The sequence below is a fragment of the Ranitomeya variabilis genome, chromosome 7 (genome assembly GCF_051348905.1).
Source record: "Ranitomeya variabilis isolate aRanVar5 chromosome 7, aRanVar5.hap1, whole genome shotgun sequence".
NCBI lineage: Eukaryota > Metazoa > Chordata > Amphibia > Anura > Dendrobatidae > Ranitomeya > Ranitomeya variabilis.
The window spans coordinates 26678060-26700063 of record NC_135238.1 but is presented as its reverse complement, the minus strand read 5'-3'; the positions used below and the strand labels follow the sequence as shown (position 1 = coordinate 26700063).

At 43.5% G+C, this 22004-nt stretch overlaps 2 protein-coding genes across 11 annotated transcripts in view; one reads left to right on the top strand and one right to left on the bottom strand.

Annotated features, from left to right (window-relative positions):
* The window catches only part of LOC143785634 (uncharacterized), a 333320-nt gene that overhangs the window by 74316 nt on the left and 237000 nt on the right, over positions 1-22004 (top strand). The gene's annotated exons all lie outside the window — the stretch shown is intronic.
* NTN3 (netrin 3) overlaps positions 1-22004 on the bottom strand; it is a 66700-nt gene that overhangs the window by 17156 nt on the left and 27540 nt on the right. Inside the window, exon 3 of the mRNA XM_077274667.1 lies at positions 8723-8911. Coding sequence (XP_077130782.1) covers positions 8723-8911 — 189 coding nt within the window. The remainder of the gene's footprint in view (positions 1-8722; positions 8912-22004) is intronic.

The window sequence follows — 22004 nt, the reverse complement described above, 5'->3', positions numbered from 1 at the left end:
CATGCACAGTGCGCGCTGTCAGCATTCTCCAGTGCCAGCACTGGGAGCGGGCAATCATGTGACTGCAAGTATGTAATTTGCATACTCCCGGTCACATTCCAACTAGACATGTCCAGCCTGCACACGTTTAGTTGGCACATGACAAATCGCATAAATGCAGCCATGACGCCTGCCCGCTCCTGGAGCCGGCACCTGGGAATCCTGACAGCAAGTGCTGTGCATGCTGTGTGGATTCACAAGTCTGCAGTCACATAGAGTAACTGCAGCCTTGAAGTCCAAGCCTGGACAACCCCTTATTGCCGCTATCTTGGTGCTCCTTCTGAAGCCCAGTCATAAGCTGGGCTTCACAGCAAACAGTGATTTTTCCTGCGTATTTGCAGTATATTGTACATTCGATCAAACAAATGTAGTTTCATGGCCTCTATGGAGACTAAAAATACAGTGTAAAGTAAAAAAAAAATGGAAAAATATATAAAAGAATGTATATCTCCCCTCCTCTTCCCTATTTAACAATAAAAAATACAATACATAAGCATATTCGGTATTGCCAAACAAATAGTCTGATCTATCAAAATATAAAATTATTTATCCCATAAGTCAATGTAAAGACAAAAAAATAAAAATGCCCAAACTGACACTTTCCCCCTCTGCACGTCTCCTCAAAAATGCAAAAAAAGCGATCAAAATTTTGTATGGACCTCAAAATTGTATAATTAAAAACTGTTTTTTTTTTTTACCATTTTAAACCACTTTAATTATTTCTCCCATTTTTCAGCACATTAAATCGTAAAATGAATATTGTTATGCAAAGCTACAACTCATCCTGCAAAAAAAACCAAACAAGTTCTCGTAGTGCTATGTACGCGGAGGGGTAAAAAAGTTGATTTGTGGAAGAAGGGTAGGAAAAACCAAAATCGCAAAAATTGGCCGCGTCCTAAAGGAGCTAAGTGATGGCTAAACTCAGCAGAACGCTCCTGATTACCTAAACTGTAGTAATGCAAGCGTAAGATACACAGAGTAGTCAGGTCTCCAAATATTTCCATTCACAGGCATAGAGTATTTGATTAAGGTCATTGGAAGAGAATAATTTCAAACTTTGGATTATCTGCATGAAGCCTAAAGGGACTAATGATGTGCATGGAAACATATACAACAGCTGTGCACTATGGGGCTGCCGCCTCGCCCAATGTCCGGTCCACCTGAGAATCACAGAGACCGAAAGATTAAATGAGACAAGAACAGAGGGAAAGCTCCTTGTGGCTTTAAGGAGGACATGTCACTAGGCCAGAATTGACCAGTTTTTGCTCTTATTGTTTTTCCGCTTCTCCCCTGAGTGTTCAGACTTTTTTTTTTTTTTTAAATCCTCCATAGATTTCCTGAGATTTGGGTCTATGACCTCACGTGATTAAAAACTGACAAGCGAATCCTTGTAAGCTCTTCGTAGAAACAGGAGGTCAGTTTTCCCTGTATGAGTCATGAGTCACTTTAAAAGTCCCTGGCAGGGGGGGAGGAGGGAGCAGGTGGGTCAGGAGTTGAAGAAGGGGATGATAAATGCAGGAAAAGGGAAAAGAGACTTTGTTTCCTCATAGAGCAGAGAAAAGAGGATAATTAGCTGGGTAGAAAGGCAAAATTGGCAATTGTAAGTACACTGTGCTATATAATATGATGATTGCAATATATCAACAGGATAACATCTTTGAATGGAGGAGAAAAACCTTTCCAAAACTCTTCTTCAAAACCATTTGATGGTAAAGAAAAACTCTTTCAAAAATTCCCAAAAGAAGAAGCGCTTTCTGGAGGGATTTGCACTTAAATAACTTGTTGTTTTTGACCTTCTCAAAAGAGTTAGTATACACATACCCTAAGGATGTATTCACACTGGGTTATTTTGCTGAGTTTTTTAAGCAGAAACTCTCCAATTCTCCAAAACTCCTTGTGGTTTTTGGAGCATTTCTGCTCCAAAAACTCGGCAGAAAAGTATGAACAGAACCCAAGGGTGTTCATTTCTATTGAAAAATGACTTTGCTGTGCACATGTTCAGGATTTTGAGCGTCTTTTTAAAACATGTGAACAAAATGACCCGACCATTCTTCTTTTTCTGCTTAAATGACGCTTCATACTTTACAATAGAAGCCAATCGGAAGGCTTTTAAAAAATGCCCAGAAGATGCCCGGGTGTCTATTGGAGTCTTTTGTAACTATTTTCAACTCCCCAAAACCCCCAAAATATTAGTATTTTATTTATTCAAATATTAATAGGAAATCGCACCAAAAAAAATGCTAAAAACGCTCAAAATAAAATATTTACAGAAAACACCACAGAAAAACTTAAACAAAATACTTCGGGAAATGTTAACAAAAACATTTCAGGATATAAAAGAAAAAGCCTGTGTTTCCTTCAGAGTTTTTTTCTGTTTGGAAAAACTCATTGTTTTTGATCACCTGAAAAAAATGTAATAAACCCCAAGGGTCTATTTACACTGAGGTTTTGAGTCATTTTAGGAACAGAAACTCTTCAAATCTATCTCAAAAACTTAAAACATGGGAACCAGTTAGTCTACGTTCACATTAGCGTTCGGCGCCGCAGCGTCGCCGCATGCGTCATGCGCCCCTATACTTAACATGGGGGCACATGGACATGCGTTGTGCTGCGTTTTGCGACGCATGGCCGCAAGCGTTGGGCGCAAAGAACGCAAGAAGTTGCATTTTTTTTGCGTCCAACTTTCGGCCAAAAAGGACGCATGCGTCGCAAAACGCAGCGTTTTAGCGTGCGTTTTGTTGCGGTTTTGTTTGCGTTGTGCGTTGCGTCGCCGACGCTGCGGCGCACAACGCAAATGTGAACGTAGCCTAAATTAAGACTGGTGTTTTGCATGTCGGTCTTAGGCTTCGTTCCCACAATGAGCTTTTGATGTTGCAGATTTTCTGCACTCGCTAAGTTAAATAGGTTACTTGCATTTTTTCAAAAACACACAGCATAAAAACCCCACAAAAACTCATCATAGGAATGGAGTCTTAGGGTATGTGCACACGCTGCGGATTTTGCTGCAGATCCGCATCGTTTCCGCAGCTGCAGATCCGCAGAGATTTCCCATGCATTTACAGTACCATGTAATGCTATGGGAAATGAAATCCGCAGTGCCATGCTGCGGAAAAAAACGCGCGGAAACGCTGCGTTTTATTTTCCGCAGCATGTCAATTCTTTGTGCGGAATCCGCAGCGGTTTTTCACCTGCTCCAATAGGAAACTGCAGGTGAAAAACCGCAGCAGAAACCGCAATAAAAACCGCGATAATCCGCAGTAAAAACCGCAGCGGTTTTGCACTGCAGATTTATCAAAACCGCTGTGGAAAATTCTGCAATGGAATCCGCAGCGTGTGCACATACCGACACTTGTCTTTTAGACACCACTGAGTTTTTGTTGCAGGAAGATCCTTCATTACAACGCCAGCGGTATTCTTCCTGAAGCAACTTATTTGGCGTCTTTTTAGTCCTTTTCGCGGCAGCTTTGCCACCATGGTCTTTTTTTTTTTTTTTGCATGCATAAAATATTGAGTGGCTTCCAAATGGAAGCCGCCTGAAGAACCGTCACTTCTTACAGCCGCTTCACAGCTTTCAAAGGCTGAAGTAGTTAAGAGAAGCTAAAAAAACTGGACATGTGCACAGCAAGACGTTTAGACATTTCAGTGCATATGTTCAATCTTTTTAGCATTTTTTCCGTTCTTTTTCAGGTGGGTTTCTGAGCTACTCTTAATGAACGGGACCGCTGGAGTAAGATGCACCTGATCAATTAAGATGCCCACTTTACAGCCAGCATGCGCCTTGCCACAACTGTTACCACAGTCAGGGACTGGAGCATATTTCTGGCAGAAGTTATATCACTAAAGTGGCATAACTCTACTAAGAGTTTGCCAAGCAGACCTCTCCACTCCGCGGCCCACCCATGCTTCTCCCACTTTGGCTGGCCAAAAACGGCAAAAGTTGCAAAATTTCTGAGCAACTTTGAGTTGTACCCAAATTTTTAGACACTTCAAAGTATTTTACACCAGAAAGCTGGCGTAAACACTGTGATAAATTGGGGTCTTGGATTTTTGAGGAGGATTTGGACAGTTTCTGCTCTAAAAACTCAGTTTAAACACAGCCTTTTTGTCAGCCTTTTTGTCTATATGAAGTTTTTTTCTTTTACACACACAAAAAAAAAGACTAGTTTTTCAAGGAGAAACCTCTTTAGAAATCTTTTTTTTTTTTTTTACGAGTTTTTCTGTTCCTGAGGTATCCCGAGAAAATCTTGAATTTTTTTGCCTGAAATTTTTGTTTTTTTTGCAGATTTTGAGTGGACAGCGCTTATTTCCGCCTATACAAGGAATGACCCAATAATGTCCCTACTTTTGTGTTTTATAGTATGGAAGAAGTAAAAAATTACACCCCTTTAGGCACATGTAGGGGGTCTTTTCTGTCAATTATCATCAATCCCACAATGTCTGTCTGCTATTTCAACCTTCTCTGCTAGATTTCTAAAAATAATATGGACAAAACAGAATTCATCATCTTTCCCCCATTCTCACTTGACACCCCCCCCCCCCACCCAACAAGACCTATCCATTAAAGTCAATGACTGCCCACTCTCCCCAGTCCCTCAAGCTCACTGCCTCGGGGTAACCCTGGACTCTGATCTCTCCTTCAAACCACATATCCAAGCCCTTTACACTTCCTCCCAACTCCAACTCAAATATATTTCCCGGATCCGCACATTCCTTAAGCTGGGTTCACATTGCGTTAATGTGTGCACGCTAACGGACAGCGTTGCACGGCGAAAATGTCGCAATTAACGCCGTGCAACGGGGCCGTTAGCGTGCCCTTTGACAGCAATGTCAATTTCTCCTGCAGCGCATCACTAGCGCGTGCCTTTTTCGGCTCGCGCTAGTGATGTGCCGTTCTTCTGTGACGCGCCTCGGACGCTGCTTGCAGCGTCCGCGGCGCGCCCGAGGTCCGTTCCCCGCTCTCGCAGATCGGGGATCTGCGAGAGTGGGGACGTTAACGCGACCCCTAACACGGCCCCTAAATAAACATTGCGTTAGCGCAATCCGCTAGCGCTAAACGGATTGCCCTAACGCAATGTGAACCTAGCCTTAATCAAGAATCTGCTAAACCCCTTAGTCTATGCCCTCATCATCTCCCACTTCAACTACTGCAACCTCGTGTTTTGTGGCCCCCCTTCCGAACACTCTCACACCTTTCCAATCTATTCTAAACTTTGCTGCCCAACTAATCCCCATTACCCAGAGACTCCAGTTTAAAACCCTAACCATGATATACAAAGCCATCCACGACCTGTCTCCTCCATACATCTGTGACTAAAGGCCCCGTCTCACATAGCGAGATCGCTAGCGAGATCGCTGCTGAGTCACAAGTTTTGTGACGCAACAGCGACCTCAGTAGCGATCTCGCTATGTGTGACACGTACCAGCGATCAGGCCCCTGCTGTGAGATCGCTGGTCGTGTCGGAATGGCCTGGACCTTTTTTTGGTCGCTGAGGTCCCGCTGACATCGCTGAATCGGTGTGTGTGACACCGATCCAGCGATGTCTTAACTGGTAACCAGGGTAAACATCGGGTTACTAAGCGCAGGGCCACGCTTAGTAACCCGATGTTTACCCTGGTTACCAGCGTAAATGTAAAAAAAACCAAACACTACATACTCACCATCTGATGTCCGTCAGGTCCCTTGCCGTCCGCTTCCCGCACTGACTGAGATCCGGCCGTACAGTGAGAGCAGATCACAGCAGTGACGTCACTGCTGCGCTCTGCTCTCACTGTACGGCCGGATCTCAGTCAGAGCAGGAAGCAGACGGCAAGGGACCTGACGGACATCAGATGGTGAGTATGTACTGTTTGTTTTTTTTGGTAACCAGGGTAAACATCGGGTTACTAAGCGCGGCCCTGCGCTTAGTAACCCGATGTTTACCCTGGTTACCCGGGTGCTGCAGGGGGACTTCGGCATCGTTGAAGACAGTTTCAACGATGCCGAAGTCGTTCCCCTGATCGTTGGTCGCTGGACAGAGCGGTCTGTGTGACAGCTCCCCAGCGACCACACAACGACTTACCAACGATCACGGCCAGGTCGTATCGCTGGTCGTGATCGTTGGTAAATCGCTATGTGTGCCGGGGCCTTTACCTGCACGCAACCTCTGATCCTCACAAGATCTTCTCTACTCCCCTCTTATCTCCTCTTCCCAAAATCGCATACAAGACTTCTGCCGCGCATCCCCCTACCTTAGAACGCTCTACCACAATACATCAGACTCTCACCTACCATTGAAACCTTTAAAAAGAACCTATAGACCTATCTCTTCCGACAAGCCTACAACTTACAGTAACCAACGATCCACCAAACCGCTGTATGACCAGCTCTCCCCTCGCCTACTGTATCCTCACCCATCCCTTGTAGATTGTGAGCCTTCGCGGGCAGGGTCCTCTCTCCTCCTGTACCAGTCATGACTTGTTTTGTTTAACGTTATTGTACCTGTTTTTATTATGTATACCCCTCCTCACATGTAAAGCGCCATGGAATAAATGGAGCTAAAATAATTAAAAATAATAAATAATAATTACATTCACTCAGTTTAATGCTAGTGTTAAGTAAATGCTTTATTTTTTGCAGCGAGCATTGTATAGAGAAGTATTAGGAAGGAGGAGCCCCTCTAAACAGCTGTCTGTAAACCCTCTCGCAGCGGCTACCTCAGCTGCAGCTGTTTAAAAAGACGGCGCTGTATTTTCCGTGTGAAAAATGGGAGGAATTTAACCCAAATGGGGAAACTCACAGCTGGTAGAGTCATTTATCCAATAGCAAACTGGCGAAAGAAAAGGCGGAGGGGGGAGGGGGCACGTTAGGGCTCATTAGGAGAAACTAATTGCCACCTTGTTATGGGACAGGAAAAAAGCGAGAGGGAAATTCTTTCCAGGATTTCTTTTTTTTTTATTTTATTTTTTATTTTAACTGTGGAAAAAGAAACGTGTTAGGAAGCTACAAGGAAAAATGCAAAGTTCAGGAATATAGAGAATAGAGGTGCGTAGGCTGAATTTAGGGGGGCAACATGGAGCGAAGGTGCAAGAAAAAAAAATAAATATACGATCCCACTAGGAGGAGGCTTAATCAATGCACAGGTGCCAATTAGGAGAGTGTACAGGAGGCATGTGCAATATCCTGGCGGGCAGGCGGGCGGCACAGGGATCAGTGATCACAATATAATTGCCTCTTGTTCCATCATTAACTGCACTTGGCTTTGGCACCGCACCCGGTGCCAGGTGTCAGTAGTGAGTGCAGATACAGTGGGATTTTTCATAAACCTCATTTTTGGTTGTACTATTAAAACAAAAAAAAAAAAAAAGATTTTCCACTTTTGGGACAATTTTTTTTTTTTTTTACTTTTTTTGGCTGAAAATAATTTTTGTAATTGGGTTCTTATTAAAAAATGTTGTACCATTTGCCTTCTATAACCTCAGTGTTAGGCTGCGTTCACACATTCAGGATTTTACATCAGTATTTGTAAAAGCCAAAACCAGGAGTGGGTGAAAAATACAGAAGTGGTGACGAGTTTCTATTATACTTTTCCTTTGGTTGTCCCACTCCTGATTTTTGCTTGCAAATACTGATATAAAATACTGATGTAAAATAGTGACCAAATATTTATTGTACGTGTGAACGTGGCCTTACACTGACTATTGCTGCAAAGTGGGTTAACTGAGAATTCATCAGTGAGCATATTTGATGACACCAAATTGAAAAAAAAAAAGGATTTTTAGCCCAAAATACATGCACTAAAGTGAAATAATAATAACAAAAATATATATCGGTGTCCGTAAAGATGGACAGCCCCTGTAAGTTCATTCCAAGGTCTAGGAATTCTGATATACCAAGGAAACCTTGCATGACAATGACTTTTCACATTCTTTATAATCTCTTGGATTTATAAATTTATCAGGGAATGGGGCAGTCTTTGGTTTAGGTGATATTTCTAGTTGAGTTTCTAGGCTCCTTAAAGGGATTGCCCAGGCCTGGAGCTCGAGTATGCAGGCAATGTATGTGACTGTAGATTTGTGAACCCTCACAGTGCCACGATTATGGTTTTCTGGTGCTGGCATCGGGAGCGGGCAGTCATGTGACCCCAAGTATGCCATATAGAGTAAGAAACATAACGTATAAATAAAAGAAAATTGAAAAAAGGTAATCTGTCATATCAGAGAAGTATTCTATCTCCTCCTATGAGTAATTTTCTCCTCAATTACTCTGAAAAACTCAAAACAAGATGGATAGAGCACTCACTGAGGGATCAGGTTAAAGCCTCCTATTGACGACAATAGAGAGGAGAGATCAGAGCGAGAAAGGCACAGATATATTCAGATCCGTACTTCTGTTTTCTAGTAAGTGTTTTATCTTGCCACCCCCCAGAGCTGGATTTACAGCTACAATGCTCAGTACTGCTGAATATTGTCTTCAATGCTGCTGCTTCTGAACATTTGCTACTTTTTAGTTGCGAGAGCAGGAATCCTTCTGGAGAAAGGCTAATTTGCATACTGTGAAGACTCTTTGCATAACCTGGATCTCCACAAGGAGAACCGGTACCTTTTGAGTGAGACAGTCCACATTATCCTGCAGCCCGATGAAAATATAGGATAATATATGCATTAACGGTAGAAGACTGTTTAGCCACGCAGGCTTGTGTCTTACCTTTACAGACTCTCCGGTCAGTTATGGGACGGGTGACATCCCGGTAGAAGCCTTCTTTGCAGTAATGGCAGTGCCTGCCCGCCGTGTTGTGCCTGCAGTTCAAGCACACGCCGCCACTCTTCCTTCCTGACAGCTTGTATAGTTCCATATTGAAGCGACATCTCCGGGCGTGCAGATTACAGGAGCAAGCTGAGGACAGATGAAAAAAGAGAAAGGATTGTTAGAGAAAAAAGTACTTCTTTTTGGAACAGAGATTTTTTTTTTTAGTTGAAAAGTTTCAAAGTAAAACGAGAGTCAATATTATCCCATATGACATAGGTCCTGGTCCAATATTTGAGGCTTTGTGGGGTAGATCATGGAGAATATGCTTAGCTTAGGTGCCCAATATGTAATCTGTGGGGTCTAAGGCTATGTGCACACGTAAGAAAAGAGGTGCAGAATTTTCTGCACAAAATCTGCATCTCCTGGCAGAATCCGCAGCTGCGGATTTGCCGCGGTTTTTATGTGGATTTAGTGCGGTTTTTGTGCGGAATTGATGCGGATTTTCTGCAGTTTTTCCCAATGCAGATTTCTATTATGGAGGGGTGCAGAAACGCTGCAGATCCGCACAAAAGAAGTGACATGCACTTCTTTGAAATCCGCAGCAATTCCGCACTGATTTTTCTGCACCATGTGCACAGCTTTTTTATTTTTACATTGATTTACATTGTACTATAAATCACAGTGCGGATCTGCAGCGTTCAGCGTTTCTGCGCGGAAAAAAACGCTGCGGATCCGCACTAAATCCGCATCGTGTGCACGCAGCCTAACTGTTCAGCTGAATGAAGGGGTCCCAACTTAGTGATAGGGTCGCAACTGGTTCAATGCAGTAACTGAATAGTGCCGCCATTGTCCTTGTGGATGCGCTTGGTTCTGCAGCACAGAGTAAGTGTATTGGTGAAAGGAGACTATTATTTTTCAATGTTTGACCTCAGATATATAAAACTATTCTGCATAGTGATTGAATACTCAAAATAAGCCTTTTTACAATCAGGATATACAAACCTAAAATACTTATCACCTACATAGACCTTAAACACTACATCAGATGCTATTGAAAAGGAGAGTCTCAAAATCCTGTGTTAATAGACAATTACAGCTTCAGTCATTGCTATTGGTCTGTAAATGATCGATTGGTTCGGGGAGGTGGGGTGAAGATAAAGCTATGGGAACCCTATTGTAGATTTCCGCTTCCAGCAGAATCATCAGCAGATTAGGGGAGAATACACTGCTCTACTTAGGACAAAAAATAATTATTAACTTCATCATCAAATAACATGGAGCATTACAGGGCAGAACTGACATAGACAAAACAGAGAGGTCTAAAGCAGGGATGTCAAACTCAAACACACCGCGCAGTCCTCCATACAGTATAATGGGTCCCACATAGTCCTTTATATAGTACAATGGGCCCCACATTGTCCACCTTACAGTATAATGGACCCCTCATAGTCCTCCATGCAGTATAATGGGCCACACATAGTCCTCCATTCAGTATAAGGGCCACACATAGTCCTCCATACAGTATAATGGGCACCGCATAGTTCTCCATATAGTACAATGGGCACCACATTGTCCTCCATACAGTATAATGGCCCCACATAGTCCTTCATACAGTATAATGGGCCACACAGTCCTTCTTATAGAACAATGGGCCCCACCTTGTCCTCCATACAGTCTAATGGGCCCCTCATAGTCATCCATACAGTATAATGGGCCACACATAGTCCTCCATACAGTATAATGGGCCCCACATAGTCCTGCATATAGAATAATAGGCCCCACATAGTTCTCCATACAGAATAATGAACCCCACATAGTTCTCCATACGATATAATGGCCTCCACATAGTTCTCCATACGATATAATGGGCCCCACTTAGTCCTCCATACAGTATAATGGGCCCACGCAGTCCTCCATTCAGTATAATGGGCCCCACATAATCCTGCATATAGAATAATAGGCCCCACTTGGTCCTCCATACAATATAATTGAGCCCACATAGTCCTCCATACAGTTTAATGGGCCTAACATAGTCCTGCATAGAATAATAGACCCCACATAGTTCCCCATACGATATAATGGCCTCCACATAGTTCTCCATACAGTATAATGGGGAGCGGTGCCGTCATCGCGGGCCAAAACGAATCACCCTGTGGGCCAGATTTGGCCCTCGGGCCATAGTTTTACATGTGTGGTCTACAGGACCTACCACACATATCCGCAAACTATCTGCTGTCCGCACGAGATCCCACAACATAAGTCTATGGCTGTTGTATTCTCCAGCTATCCCCACTAATTCCTAGAAAGGGGACCACAGTCCTTCATCCATCATCCAAACTCACCATGCCTGATCCTACTTTCCAGCCAATATCAGGGTTGTAGGGGAGAAGTCAGGACATCGCCACACACATATTAGGTGGCCAGTCCCTCTGGAATCGTCAAGTTTAGCCAACATTCATCTTGTGTGCGACCACCATTTAGTAGCCATAGCTGTTTTCTTTGTAGCAGAGAGACTACAAAAAACCTGCAATGCTTTTTAGTGCCTGAAGATTTTTACAGCATCATGTTAACCCCTATTCCCACCATAAATGTGTCTCTAAATTCTCCCTAGCTGCAAAAGGTCCACTACAAATCTGTCCCAGCAGTATATTTGTGCAGGCAGCAGGTATGGCCATCACTCACACACAGCTGTCAGAGCTCACCCTGTGTGTATGGCAAAGCCTGTCGCTGACTGTGTGTCCGTGTGTGTGTTTGGCACAGTCCACCTGTGTTTGTGTGCGCCTGTCTCTGTGTAAATGTCTTTCTGCGTGTGTGGCTGTGAGCGCTGCCATTCATGTGTACACAGCCTTTATCTGTCTGTATGCGGATGGAGGATAACAAGCTGCATCTCTGTCCAAGGTCTAAATATGGAACATGGGCCCTTCTCTGTATCACCTCCAGTGCGGAGGGCGATCTGTGTCTGCAAATTTATGGGCTGAATCACATTGCACAATGTTATTGCAAGTAAAGTTTCCTCTGGGATTGTGTGTGCTCCAAATAAAGTCATTGGGAGAAAATTAGAATTGAGAACATTACAGAAAAATAAAAGTGCAGTATCCTTCTGTAATTCTATCTATCTATCTATCTATCTATCTATCTATCTATCTATCTATCTATCTATCTATCCATCCCAAATAATTGAGGCAGCACAACATATAAATATATAATCTATGTTCTATTTATTAGCCCATGTGGCGACGTTTCGGTACAAAAGTGTGGACCTTTCTTAAGCCACCTATGTACCTATGAGGCCCTGCACTCTATACTTACTGGTGCTGCTTTTTACTCTATCTATCTATCTATCTATCTATCTATCTATCTATCTATCTCTCAATCGATTATCTGTCTCTTATCTATCTTTATATTTGTCTATTTATCATCTAATTATACATTGATTTATTTCTCTATTTAATTATCTATCTAAATATGTCTTTCTATTTATCTCTTTATTTATCTGTCTACTATATTATTATCTATTTAATCCACTATTGCATTATCTAGTGATTTATCTATTTACATTTTATTTATCTATCTTGTACCTACCTACCCAACAATCTATTTTTCTATCTTTCAAAATCTGTCTATCATCTAAATATATATGTAGCGTTTGATGTGTCTATTTATTTATCATCCATCCATGCACCCCTCCCTGTATTTGTGTTCCTTGCCTGGTATAACCAGCAGGTGTCGCTGTTGTTATTTTGTTACAGCCTGTAGCCACTAGGTCACCATATGGACAGGGTGATATTTTAGGATACAACTATAGTAACAATGAATAATTTCTTAGTTCAGCAAATATATTATTTTGCTTCATTTATGGCCCTATTTATTAATGTTCCTTGTACTAGTGTACATGATTCACACAAACAATAGTTTTGTTGATTTACAACATCCCTTGACTTCATTTGTAACCATTTATATATTTATTTATTTATTATGCTTTGCTTATATAGCGCTAATCATATTCCTCAGCGCTTTACACACATTACCATCGCTGTCCCCAATGGGGCTCACAATCTAGATTCCCTATCAGTATGTCTTTGGAATGTGGGAGGAAACCGGAGAACCCAGAGGAAACCCACGCAAACAAGGGGAGAACATACAAACTCCTTGCAGATGTTGTCCTTGGTGGGATATGAACCCAGGACCCCAGTGCTGCAAGGCTGCTGTGCTAACCACTGAGCCACCGTGCCGCCCCATTGCAGAAATCCCAGCAAATAATTGTGCACTTTCCAGTTTTACCATTCTCATCCCCTTCCTTAAATAAAATGTAGGATAAATTATCTCCCACCACACTGTGTGCAGAATTATTAGGCAAGTTGTATTTTGATCAAATGATACTTTTTACACATGTTGTCCTACTCCAAGCTGTTCAGGCTTGAGAGCCAACTACCAATTAAGTAAATCAGGTGATGTACATCTCTGTAATGAGGAGGGGTGTTGTCTAATAACATCAAAACCCTATATAAGGTGTGCTTAATTATTAGGCAACTTCCTTTCCTTTGGCAAAATGGGTCAGAAGAGAGATTTGATGGGCTCTGAAAAGTCCAAAATTGTGAGTTGTCTTCAGGGCCGGACTGGCCATTGGGCAGTTCTGGCAAATGCCAGAAGGGACGGTGGCAGTAGTGGGCCACTCGAGTGTGCCGCTGTCGGCACACTCCCGGCCCCGCAGTCAACTATACCGGCGTCATAGACGCCGGCACAGTTGCATGCAATGATGGAGGAGAGAGCGTCTGCTGACGCTCCCTCTCCCATCATTCCCCGCTCTGCCTGCCGCTGACACTGCAGATGCGCGATGACGTCATATCATCGCGCACCTGCTGTGTGACCGGGCGGGTAGACTGCAGCTGCTGAGACTGGAGCCAGGAGCAGCGCGGGGCAAGAGGAAAGGTGAGTAGAGTGTTTTGTTTTTTTTTAATTATTATTATACATCAATGAGTGATAACTGGATTGTGGGGCTATTGGGGGGGCTGCATTACATTCTATGGGGGCTAGCTGCATTACATTATATGGGGGCTGGCTGCATTACATTCTATGGGGGCTGGCTGCATTACATTCTATGGGGTCTGTACTGTATTACATTCTATGGGATCTGTACTGTATTACATTCTATGGGGGCTGTGCTGCATTACATTTTATGGGAGCTGGCTGCATTACATTCTATGGGGGCTGGCTGCATTACATTCTATGGGGCTGTGCTGTATTACATTCTATGGGGGCTGTGCTGTATTACATTCTATGGGGGCTGGCTGTATTACATACTATGGGGGCTGTGCTGCATTGCATTCTATGGGGGCTGGCTGCATTACATCCTATAGGGGCTGGCTGCTTTACATTCTATGGGGACTGAGCAGTAATGCTGGATACAGCTGTAATTATATGTTATATAGTCGTGTTACACTCCCCTCACTTCTTGTAAGCTACAAGTGTACAAAGATATTATACAGTCACCATGTGACAAGTGGGCCTGTGTGACTTCAAATGCCAGGGCTGAATTTTAGTCCCAGTCCGGTCCTGGTTGTCTTGCAGGGGGATGCAGCAGTCTTGAAATTGCCAAACTTTTGAAGCGTGATCACCGAACAATCAAGCGTTTCATGGCAAATAGCCAACAGGGTCGCAAGAAGCGTGTTGGGCAAAAAAGGCGCAAAATAACTGCCCATGAATTGAGGAAAATCAAGCGTGAAGCTGCCAAGATGCCATTTGCCACCAGTGTTGCCATATTTCAGAGCTGTAACGTTACTGGAGTAACAAAAAGCACAAGGTGTGCGATACTCAGGGACATGGCCAAGGTAAGGAAGGCTGAAAAACGACCACCTTTGTACAAGAAACATAAGATAAAACGTCAAGACTGGGCCAAGAAATATCTTAAGACTGACTTTTCAAAGGTTTTATGGACTGATGAAATGAGAGTGACTCTTGATGGGCCAGATGGATGGGCCAGAGGCTGGATCAGTAAAGGGCAGAGAGCTCCACTCCGACTCAGACGCCAGCAAGGTGGAGGTGGGGTACTGGTATAGGCTGGTATCATCAAAGATGAACTTGTGGGACCTTTTCGGGTTGAGGATGGAGTGAAGCTCAACTCCCAGACCTACTGCCAGTTTCTGGAAGACAACTTCTTCAAGCAGTGGTACAGGAAGAAGTCGGTATCGTTCAATAAAAACATGATTTTCATGCAGGACAATGCTCCATCACATGCCTCCAACTACTCCACAGCGTGGCTGGCCAGTAAAGGTCTCAAAGAAGAAAAAATAATGACATGGCCCCCTTGTTCACCTGATCTGAACCCCATAGAGAACTGTGGTCATAAGATGTGAGATCTACAGGGAGGGAAAACAGTCCACCTCTCGGAACAGTGTCTGGAGGCTGTGGTGGCTGCTGCACCCAATGTTCATCGTAAACAGATCAAGCAGCTGACAGAATCTATGGATGGAGGCTGCCGAGTGTCATCATAAAGAAAGGGGGTTTATATTGGTCACTAATTTTGGGGGGTTTTGTTTTTGCATGTCAAAAATGTTTATTTCTAAATTTTGTGCAGTTATATTGGTTTACCTGGTGAAAATAAACAAGTGAGATGGGAATATATTTGGTTTTTATTAAGTTGCCTAATAATTCTGCACAGTAATAGTTACCTGCACAACCAGATATCCCCAAGATAGCCAAATCTAAAAAAAAACAAAACACTCCAACTTCCAAAAATATTAAGCTTTGATATTTGTGAGTCTTTTGGGTTGATTTAGAACATAGTTGTTGATGAATAATAAAAATAATCCTCTAAAATACAACTTGCCTAATAATTCTGCACACGCTGTAGATATAATCCTTCCAACTGATCGATTTTCTAATACGCTTTATATCTCAGTTCTGCCAGTCAAATCCTGATATATGGCTCCACAGATTAGCTGGACTGCCTGGCACATGACTCCTAGTCTTCTAGTGATAATTTCCTGCTAATAAAACACTGATTGTATTAAAACAACAGCACACAGCCCGGTAAGTGACAGATCGCTGGAATAAGTGTCTCTGCCCTTACATCATTCTGCTCTCAGATTATGTAGCAAAAAACTGCTGACAGATTCCTGTTAAGGTGGATGCAAAGGGCATCTGTGTCTCTGTAGGACTTACTCACACCCTCAGTGACCTGATTAATGATAATATGATGTGCAAGAGCTGCGTCACTGCCGGCTCTTTGCAAACCTCTGCTTCCTTGTCAATGCTCAGTGAGCCTGGTGTGCATTCCCCGGTTTCATGGGCACTCTGTGTGTATGCCAGGGATGGGAAAAGTGATGCTGCTGTGAAAAGAGAGATGGCTGCGCATGTGCGGCTCTCTCCATTCACCTCTGCAGGATGGCGAAAAATTGCTAATCACTTTTACACTTTTAATTTTTGGGAACCCTACAAAAGTGGATGGATATATTTATACTTTTAAGCATAACTTATTATCAGCAGCTACCTATGATAATTATTCAGGTTCCCAATAATTTACTGTTTTAAGGTTTATTTCCAAAATCGTAAGTTATTCCTCATCAAAAGAATAGGGGATAAATTGCTGATCGCTGGGGGTCCGTCCACTGGAACACACAGTGATCTTGAACAGAGGGGAGGTGTGCTGTGCATGCTCAAACTCCACTCCATTCATTGTCAATGAGACTGCTGATAAAATGCCAAGATCGCCGATTTCCAGCAGTCCCATTTACATTCAGTGAAGCTGAGGTCGAGCATGGGCACAGTCACGCCCTTCAAGACAAGGCTCCAGATCTTTTGGGGTCCCATCAGTGACACCCCCATCGATCAGAGAGTAATTTCCTGAACTTTTTAGAAAACCCTTGTAAAAAAAAAAATAAAAATGTAGTTATGACATTTTTAAAATACATCAATTAAATGTCTAAAAATGATTTCCCATTATCCGGTCACTACCAGGAGCAAAAGTCCAGCTCCTAAGCCAGACCTAATGGAGGTTGGTCTTCATCAATCTCTAGGGGAAGTCAATGGGACTGGCTGGAAATAGCCATGGCTTTCTCCGAATGTCCCATAGACAAAAAATGGAGCAGAGATCCATGCTCACCTCTCCTCCTTTCAAGACTGAGCTCACTTCTCAGGATCCTTGAAAGTCCCAGCAGCGATCAGCCAGGGAATAGGGGATAATTTGCAATTTTTTGCAAAGACTCCCCCAGAAAATTCAACAACAACAAAAAATCAGATTACTGTTTCCCCAAATAAAAATCACCAAAGTAAAACACTGAACAAGCAGATAAAATATAGGAGAGTGTTTCCTATCGTCTGATCCTCCAGCTATTGCAAAATTACAACCTCCGGCTTGATTGATGTTGTAATATTCCAATAATTGGAAATTCACAGTTCGGGTAACGCTGATATAATATATACCAGGCAGAGACGCATGTTCCTTGCTAATGATTTGCTTTCATTGGGCCATATAATACATGTCTGTGTATTGCTCCGGTGTAAATGGCTGTTTGTATATGGAGTCTGCTGCAGGTTTCGGGAACAATCTGTACTCCAGATGCTGGGTGTTCTCACTACCCCACAGAGCCAGGTGCTGCCGAGGTCACAATGTTAGACATTAAGGACACGGTGGAATTAATAAGAAGGGGGGCACATAGGAAGACGTGGAAAAAATAATGTTCCGAGTCGGTGGCTGGCCTTTGAGGATCAGGGTGGCACCTCAGCGGCTCGCTCCGGCCCACCGTGGCTCGCCCAGATTGTATGCCAAGGCTGTTATATCTATCATGCCCTGTGAAAGTAATTTCTAATTTCAGACCATTTTACAGCTGTTGGGGGCCTGATGGCTTCATAGGCCACATGTGCTTTATAAAACCCAACAGCGAGGGCCCACACCTCCCCCTCCGCCCAAACTCTGCAGACCATCTCCACCTCGCTAACTTTTTTTTTTAGGGCAGGGTATAATGAAAACAAGATTTTCTTCAGCTTGCAAGGCCCCCCACCCTTTCCCTCTTCCCCCACCTTCCTGAAAACCTTCAGCTAAAGGTGCGAGTTTTTCCAGACATGCTGTGAAATTCATTAACATGTCAGAGAAATAATACAGCATCCTGAGAGAGGAGCAATTTATTAAGGAGAGGGGGCGCTCCGTCCAGTCACGAGGTCCACCACTGCGAGAGCGCGGCACAACCGGGGGTGACAGGAAGAAAATATAACGCGGGCGGCTAAAGTGACATTATTAGTATTACTTCACAGGATTGAAGCTGGGTGGTCTTCATCATTGCTTCATCAGTGCATCATTTCCAGCCAGTAATGACTTATCATATAACCCTGCACATTTATGAAGGCGTCTGTGGGGCCTTACTGTACCTAGGACCTTGGTTACCAAGTGCAATTATGCCATTGTGTCTACAAAAAAGTAAGTCTGGAAAATGGCGCTGTATGGAAGGTACTATGGCGCAGCATGAAGGATAAAATGGCACTGTATTGAAGGTGCTACGGCGCAGTATGAAGGTTAAAATGGCGCTGTATGGAAGCTAATATGGTGCGGTATGAAGCGTAAAAAGGTGCTATATGGAAGGCAATACGGCACGGTATGAAGGGTAAAATGGTGCTATATGGAAGGTAATACAGTGCGGTATGAAATGTAAAAAGGCGCGATATGAAGGGTAAAAGGGCGCCATATGGAAGGTACTACGGTGCGGTATGAAGGGTGAGATGGCGCTGTATGGAGGGTAGTGCAGCACAGTATAAAGGGGAAAATGGCACTCTATGGAAGATAATTTGGCACAGTATGAAGGGGAAAATGGCAGGGTATGAAGAGTAAAAGGGTGCTATATGAAGGTAATACAGTGCTGTATGGACGGTAAGATGGCGCGGTATTAAGGATAAAATGGGGCTTTCTGGAAGGTAATATGGCGCAGTATGAAGGGTAAAATGGCATTGTATGGAAGGTAATATGGCACAGTATAAAGGATACAATGATGCTGTATGTAAAAATATGGCGCGGTATGAAGCGTAAAATTATGTTTTATGGAAGGTAATACGGAGCGGGATGAAGGATAAAATGGCCCTTTATGGAAGGTATTATGGCATGGTATGAAGGGTTAATTGACATTGTATGGAAGGTAATATGGCATGGCATAAACAATAAAATGGCACTATATGGAAGGTAATGCGTCGCAATATGAAGGGTAAAATGTCGCTGTATGGAAGGTAATACTGCACAGTATGAAGGGTATAATTGCGCTGTTTGAAAGTTAATACGGCGCAGTATGAAGGGTAAAACGATGTATGGAAGGTAATACAGCGTGGTACAAAGGATAAAATGGCACTGCATAGAAGGTAATATGGCGAGGTGTGAAGGGTAAAATGGCACCGTATGTAGAGTAAAATAATGCTGTATGGAAGGTAACACGGAGCAGTATGAAGGGTAAAATGGCGCTGCGTAATACGGTGAAGTATGAAGGGTGAAATTGCACTCTATGGAAGGTAATAGGGTGTGGTATGAATTGTGAAATTAAGTTGTACGGAAGGTAATACAGCGCGGTATGAAGGGTAAAATGATTCTTGGACGGTAATACGATGCGGTATGAAAGATTAAATAAGGCTGTATAGAAGGTAATATGACCTGGTGTGAAGGCTAAAATGGAGAGTAATAAGTTACAATATGGAAGGTGATATGCCTCTGTATGGAAGGTAATACGGCGTGATATGAAGGATAAAATGGTGCTGTATGGATGGCAATAAGTTGCGATATGGAGGGTAATACAGTACAGTATGGGAGGTGGTATGGCGCTTTATGGAGGGTAATAAGTTGCAATATGGATGGTAATACGGCGTGGAATGGGGGGTAATAAATCACCATTTCGAGGGTTATATGGTGCTGTATGGAGGGTACTAAGTCATTGTATGGAGGGTAATAAGTCACCATATGGAAAGTAATATGGCACTGTATGGGAGGTGATATGGCATAATATGAAGGGTAATATGGTGCTACATGGAGGTTAATAAAGTGGGTGATATGGTGCTGTTTGCAGAGCAATACTGCACGGCATGAAGGGTAAAATGGTATGGTGGGTAGTGTGTCTTGGAATGGAGGGGCATAATATAGAAGGTAAGAGTGCTGTATGGAGAATAATAGTGTGGTATGGAGGATAACAGGGTGCTACATGCAAAGTAATACGGCGCGGTATGGAGGGTAATATGGCACAGTTTGGAGAGTAAGCCCACAGGCATATCGTGCGGAGACACAGGGTCTGCATTCAGCCTTCTACTTATGATGCTTCATAGAGAATCTTTCCATCTTAAAGGCGTAGTCCTACATCAGCAAGATGTTACCGATCCACAGGAAAGAGAAGAAGTTGCTGATCACCGAGGGTCTTGGTTTCAAGAACAGGGCTCTGAAATTTCTCTTTATAACAGAGAACTACAACATTGTCTGTGGGACTACTTGTCATAGCGAAGTACAGCGACAGTGCCATAAACCAAGAATGGAGCAGCCTGCTCTAACAGCAGTTCACAACCCCGCTTTCTCTTTTTAGGACTCCCGCCTAATGGGTGAGTGAGGGACCGGTCACTTATTCGCTCATTCACACTCTGGAAAGAAGACACTTTTCTTGCAAATCTATTTGTATGTACACCTAACCCTGCAGCACTTTTACTATGTCTACAGCCCTTGTAATTATTCTCTATAGTAAACTTTCATTAGAAATAACCTAATGATATGCACAGAGCAGAATTTGTTTTTATGCCGTTTTACAAGCTATTGCTTTTCCACTAAAAATTGTTTTCAGTTTCCCCTCTAATCCGCTGTAGTGTGTTCATGAGGAATGTGGCGGCGGTAGGTGTTGACCCACTGCGCCACTGGCTGGGCTTGACTAAGTGGCTATGTGGTCTTCAATACAGCCTCTGAGGGTGAGGATAGGCTTGAGCCGTTGGGGTAGTCACAAGCTGCCACTCCAGGACAGTGCCCAGATCAGCAGCAGCTGATCAATGGGTCAAGGCAGAAATGCAAGGGTCAATGGACAAAGATAGAGGCTTGATTAGACAGTCCGAGTCTAGATCTGGGCGTGCAGCACAGATGAAGCGGTGGTCAGGAACAGAGAGATCAGACAAAAAGGGTAAGCAAGCCGGGTCTGTAACAGAAGAGTCAAAACAAGAATGCACCAAGAGAGGAAACTGGCGACTAACTGGACAGAACCTAAGTTCAGTCAAGATGCTGGCAGGGGATAGACCAGGAAAGCAAAACTCCTTAGGACACAGCATATTAAATTCCTGTAGAGACTGCCCGTGCCTCTCTATAGCCAGGGGGAGACGTTCCAGCAATAATAATAATAATAATCTTTATTTATATAGTGCCAACATATTCCGCAGCATTTTACAGTTTAACAGTTTCAAACACAACAGTCATAAGTAACAACGTTAACAATACAATAATTAAAGCAAAATAAGACGACCCTGCTCGTGAGAGCTTACAATCTACATTGAGGTGGGGGAGATACAAAGTACAGGGGTGTATTTACAATGATGTGTTTACAATGATGGTCCAGCCATCTTCAGGAGGTGGGGGATAGATGGAGATAGTGAATGGGCTACACACACACTTACACATAAAATGACTTTGATTAGGGAACGTGATAGGCCGCTCTGAACAAATGTGTTTTGAGCGAGCGCCTAAAACTATGCAAATTGTGGATGGTCCTAATATCTTGGGGTAGAGCATTCCAGAGAATTGACGCAGCACAGGAGAAGTCTTGGAGTCGGGAGTGGGAGGTACGGAGTTAGTGCAGAGGTTAGTCGAAAGTCGTTTGCAGAGCGCAGCGGTCGGCTAGGCAGATAGACAGAAATGAGGGAGGAGATGTAAGGGGGTGCCGCACTGTGGAGCGCTTTGGGTGAGAACAAGTACTCTGAATTGGATCCTATAATGAATGGGCAGCCAGTGTAACGACTGGCGAAGAGCGGACGCGTCTGAATACCGATTAGCTAGATGGACAACCCTGGCTGCTGCATTAAGGATAGACTGGAGGGGGGAAAGTCGAGTAACGGGGAGGCCAATTAATAGAGCGTTGCAGTAGTCCAGGCGGGAGTGGATCAGGGCGACAGTGAGGGTTTTTGTTGTGGTGAATTTTAGAGATGTTCTTTAGGTGTAAGCAGCAAGAGAAGGGAAGAGATTGTATATGGGATGTGAAGGAGAGATCAGCATCAAACATAACACACAGACCGCGCACCTGCCGCCGGGGTGTTA